Source organism: Primulina eburnea, chromosome 5, assembly GCF_022965805.1.
Source record: "Primulina eburnea isolate SZY01 chromosome 5, ASM2296580v1, whole genome shotgun sequence".
Classification (NCBI taxonomy): domain Eukaryota; kingdom Viridiplantae; phylum Streptophyta; class Magnoliopsida; order Lamiales; family Gesneriaceae; genus Primulina; species Primulina eburnea.
This window is the reverse complement of record NC_133105.1, coordinates 8,817,683-8,822,751: the sequence shown is the minus strand read 5'-3', so window position 1 is coordinate 8,822,751 and position 5,069 is coordinate 8,817,683. Positions and strand designations below refer to the sequence as shown.

General features: G+C 36.0%; 2 protein-coding genes across 2 annotated transcripts; one reads left to right on the top strand and one right to left on the bottom strand.

Annotated features, from left to right (window-relative positions):
- Window positions 1–1,388: 1,388 nt before the first annotated feature.
- Window positions 1,389–2,715, bottom strand: LOC140831340 (uncharacterized). Its single transcript, XM_073195092.1, has 2 exons — window positions 2,234–2,715; window positions 1,389–2,021 (listed from the first exon to the last, which is right to left on the bottom strand). The coding sequence occupies exons 1-2, from the start codon at window positions 2,713–2,715 to the stop codon at window positions 1,508–1,510; spliced, it is 996 nt and encodes a 331-aa protein (XP_073051193.1). The 3' UTR covers window positions 1,389–1,507.
- Window positions 2,716–3,817: 1,102 nt separating this feature from the next.
- Window positions 3,818–4,617, top strand: LOC140831339 (glutathione S-transferase T3-like). The gene is made up of 2 exons (XM_073195091.1): window positions 3,818–4,108; window positions 4,186–4,617. The coding sequence occupies exons 1-2, from the start codon at window positions 3,818–3,820 to the stop codon at window positions 4,615–4,617; spliced, it is 723 nt and encodes a 240-aa protein (XP_073051192.1).
- The last annotated feature ends 452 nt before the right edge of the window (window positions 4,618–5,069 follow it).

Here is a 5,069-nt window from a genome sequence, read left to right as displayed (position 1 = left end):
TTCCTCTGCAATTTTTTCACCAGCTCTCCCTCGCCACATAGCCTCGCCTCACCTACATCTCATCACCTCGCCTCCAACATCTCTCGCCGCTGTCTTCCGCTATCCTCGCCCACACATCACCCCGCGCACACAACGCATCGCCCCTCCCGCACACCGGCTCGCCCCTCGTCCTCGTCCTCGCCCTCGCCTGCTGAGCACTCGCCCTCGCCTTGCACACCAGTTAGCCCCTCGCCCGTGCCCAGCATTGCCCTCGCCCGCCTTACTCACAGCGCCGCGCTCTTGCCTGCCCCAGGCTCGCCACCAGCCCCGCCTCTCGCCCCTTAGACAACCTTCGCCCGCGCCAGCCCTAGCCGACCTTCTCGCCCCTCACCCGGCGCCTCACAGACCCTTTCCAGCGCTCGCCCTACTCTTCCCTTCTCGCCCCTAGCCCACGCCTCCCTTCTCGCCCCTCGCCCCACGCCAGCCGCCTCTTTTTTCGCCCCTCACCCCACGTCTCCCTTCACGCCCGCCCCTCACCCAAGCACCTCGCACCTCGCCCAAGCACACCCTCACCCTTGCGAATGATTGTTTCTGAAGATATTTTGGGGGCGTTGCCCCCAAACCCCCACGACCTGACCAGGCAGGTCGATCCCCGTAATTTTCGCAGCGACAAACATCATTCGTTAACGACAAACTAAATAAATTTTTCTAACACGGTATTCCCTCGTCGCCCTCATCTTCAAGGTCCTTTAATAAGCTTTTGAAGGAAAATAATTCTCACTTCCCCGTGCCCTTGACGCCTCTGCTAAAATAGGACTTAGCCAGAAAAATAAAACTTCAACCTCCTCACCCTCTAACTCCACTGCTAGGCGATGCCTAGGAAGGAAAATAAAACTCTCACCTCATCATCTCGTAACTCTTCTGCTCAGCCGGGCCTTAGCAGGAAAAATCAAACTCTCACCTCATCATCTCATGACTCCTCTGCTAAGCCGGGCCTTAGCAGGAAAATAAAAATTCTCCACCCTCATACTCTAAATCCTCTACTAGGCGATGCCTTAGCTGGAAAATAAAAATTCTCCACCTTCACCCTCTAAATCCTCTGCTAGGCGACGTCTTAGCAGGAAAATAAAAATTCTCCACCCTCAACCTCTAAGGCCATCTCCAATCCACTGCATTACATTCTGCACTACATTGATGTTACACTAAAATCATCTCCAACCACATTACACTACATTTTAAACTACAATAGAATATTCCAAAAATATTCTTTTTTTTCAATATTAATATTTCTGTTTTATGTTAATTATTTATAATTTGATAATATAATAATAATTAAATATTATAATTTATATATTTAAATATTTTAATTTATATATTAAAATTTGAATTAATTATTTCATATTAACAAAATAATTATTTGATTTACGTACAATTATTTAATACAAACTATATTTTAATAAAATCAAAATATCATTGAAAAAAACAAGTTCATTTGATATTAAATTAATAATACAACAAAAATACAATATTAAATATTCGAATTACTATATTGTTTCCATAAATGCTCAATTAATGTATTTCGTAATTCATAGTGAGCATCTCTATTTTTCATTTTTTTATAACGAGCGAGAAATTCTTGAAATCTTGTATTTTCGTCATTGACCATCATTTCAACGTCTGGAACATGTGCTTCCATTGCATCTTGAATTGGTGCACTAAGGTCACGTTCATCTTCAATAATCATGTTGTGCATGATAATGCAAGCTTTCATAATGTAATATAAATCATTTTTACGCCAAGACCGTGCTGGAGCTGCCACAATCGCAAATCGAGATTGAAGAACACCAAATGCATGCTCCACATCTTTTCTACACGACTCTTTTTTCATAGCAAAATATTTCTTTTTCGTCCCAAGTGGGTCGCGGATAGTTTGCACAATGGTTGCCCATTTTGGGTAGATACCATCGGCTAAGTAATAGCCAGTATGATATTCTTTTCCACAAATAGTGTAATGTGCAGGAGGAGCAATGCCTTGAGCCAAATTGGTAACAAGGTGGATGCCTCCAAAACATTGATATCATTATTAGAACCAGGCATACCAAAATATGCGTGCCATATCCAAAGATCATAATCGGCCACTGCTTCTAAAATAATTGTTGGAGACCCGCTACGGCCTGGATATTGTCCAGCCCAAGCAGTAAGACAATTTTTCCATTTCCAATGCATACAATCGAGACTTCCCAACATTCCCGATAAACCCCGTTGTTTACCAATATGTAATAGTCGAGCAACATCATTGGCATTTGGAGATCGTAAGTACTGGTTTGCAAAAACTTCAACAACTGCTCGGCAAAAGTGTTGTAAGCATTTAATCGCAGTTGACTCTCCTATTTTGATGTATTCATCGGTCGCATCTGCAGGTAAGTCGTATGCTAATAAACGAATTGCAGCTGTTGTTTTTTGATTAGTTGATAGCCCAAGTCGTCCCAACCCATCACTCTGTTGTATAAAGTAGCTATCATGATTCTTGACAGCATCGATGATACAAAGGAATAAATTACGGGACATTCGAAATCGTCGTCGAAACAAACCTTCATGAAATCTTGGATTTTCAGAAAAATAGTCGTTGAACAAATTACGATCCGCTATTTCTCTATCGCATCGGATTACAACATGACCTGGAATTGATCCTCTTCTCGTGCCTTCGTTAAGTTGTTGATTGATATAGGTGTGCATAGGGGTGAGCAAAATCTCAGTTAAACCGAAATAACCGACCGAACCGAGCCAATTTGGAAATTCGGTTTTGGAAGTTTAAAAAAATCGGTTAATTCGGTTAATTCGGTTCGGTTTCGGTTTTCGTAAAAAAAAAATCGGTTAACCGAATTAACCGAATAATAAATTAATTTTTTTTAAAAAATAGATTTATTATATAATTTATAATATTTTTAATGTTTTTATATTTAATTTTATTTTTTTAAAAAAAATCGGTTAATTCGGTCACCGACCGAATTAACCGATTTTAATTCGGTTAATTTGTGATCAGTTATTAAAACTAATTCGGTCGGTTCGGTTATCAAAATAAAATTCGGTTCGGTTCGATTATTGGCAATTCGGTTCGGTCGGTGACCGAATTAACCGAATGCACACCCCTAGGTGTGCATCATCATATTGCGTGTATGAATATGAGTAACAATTGCTCCTTGAATTTCTTCATCAATGGCTTTAACATCATTAACCAAATAATTAGTTATGAAAACGAACCTGAAGAAGAATTCATTTTTTTGGTGGTGTTGTGAATTGTGTTATTGTGAAGATGTAATTGTTACTACTTTATATAAAGTTTGTAAGGATAATATAGATGAGATTTCTTATCTACAAGAATCTACATTTGTAAGGATAAGCTTTTATTTTAATTTATTTTTAGTATGATTTATTTTATTTTATCAATGGCATAGTATCATATAAATTTATGATACGTACATGCATAGTATAATATTTTCGTATGGATGCATACTTTTGTAAGGATAATATTTTTAGTATCATCTATTTTATTTTAATTTATCAATGCCATAGTATCATCTAAATATTATATATATATATATATATATATATATATATATATATATATATATATATATATATATATAAAAGAATAATATATAAAAAATGATAAGATTTTCTTGGATGAGATCTCAATGGATGAGATTTATTGAAATCTCATCCAAAGGATATCATTTCTTTTTCATATTTCTAAGGATAACTCCGAAATATTATAAATAAGTCTATATCTATTTAGAAACATATCTAACACAAATACAATCATATTATTTTGAGAATGATGGACGAAAGTTCAAGAAAGAACTACACTATTGATGAAGATAAGTTCTTATGTCATATTTATTTTGATATTTCGCAGGATCCTATAATAGGTATAAACCAATCGAGAGGTCAGCTTTGGTCTCGGGTTGCAGAGAAGTACAACAAAGAAAGAAGAAGTGATTTACATCCTCGTCCTCAAAGATCAATTGAGAAACGCATTGGAAGCATACTCACTTCTGTTGCACATTTGAGAGGATGTGTTCGTCAAATTGAAAATCTCAATCCGAGTGGTGCATCAGAACAAGATATTGTGAGTTATTTATTTTTAAAAATTACAAGTTATTAATAATCAACATTTTGTAATTAATTTTGTATACTTTGATGTAGATGAATCGTGCAAAAATACTGTATGCGCAAGAGAGTAAAGATAACAAAGCATTTCCATTCGATCATGTGTGGAATATTGTTAAGGATTGTGAAAAAATTGCAGGAGACAAAATCCATCCAACCAAGAAATCTAAGACGCGTGCTATTTATCTAGACACATCAAATTCTGATACTCCACTAGAAGAATCGCCCCAATCAGGTTCACCTATGTTCTCTACATTTCCTATAAATTTGAGTGATGACAATATCGGTGACAGTTCTGAAAGACCAATTGGAGTGAAAAAAGCCAAATCAAAAAAGAAAAGAGATGAAGACATATCTCAAATTCAACGTACAATGGAAGAACAACATCGCGAGTTATTGAATGTTTTAAAACAAGGAACTGCCGAAAGACAACAAAACTACGATCTTCAAAAGATTAGACTTGAATAAGAAGAAAGAAAAATGGATGAAAGAATTTTATACAAAGATTTGAGCAAAATTACTGATCCAACTCTGCGTGAGTACACTAAAGCTCAACAACAAAAAATATTGCAAAAAAGACTTGAAGATGAACATCGAGAAAATGACAACTTCGGATCTTATTTTGAAGATATTGGAGGATCGGGGTCTGGTTTACCGCATTACTAAAAATCTTTTTTTGACGTAATTTTTTTTTATGTTTCATAATTTTTTGGTTTGTTAGTTGTCGTAGTTTGTTTATTGTTTCGTAATTTTTGTTGTTTTTTGTTCGTAATTTGTACCATTTTAACGCATTATTAATTTAATCTGGTTTTTTTATTTTTTATTTTTACACTTAATTAATTTCTAATCAGAATATTAAAAATTTTATAATTAAAATTTCAAAAAAATATTAATTAATTAAATATTAAACACTTATATTA

What these genes read in the sequence shown, in the direction of transcription:
- LOC140831340 (XM_073195092.1), bottom strand. Translation starts at nt 2,715, where the DNA reads ATGCACACCTATATCAATCAACAACTTAACGAAGGCACGAGAAGAGGA. An exon ending in ATTGGTAAACAACGGGGTTT is followed by an intron (nt 2,022 to 2,233) that starts ATCGGGAATGTT and finishes CCTTGTTACCAA; the next exon opens with TTTGGCTCAAGGCATTGCTC.
- LOC140831339 (XM_073195091.1), top strand. Translation starts at nt 3,818, where the DNA reads ATGGACGAAAGTTCAAGAAAGAACTACACTATTGATGAAGATAAGTTC. An exon ending in GTGCATCAGAACAAGATATT is followed by an intron (nt 4,109 to 4,185) that starts GTGAGTTATTTA and finishes ACTTTGATGTAG; the next exon opens with ATGAATCGTGCAAAAATACT.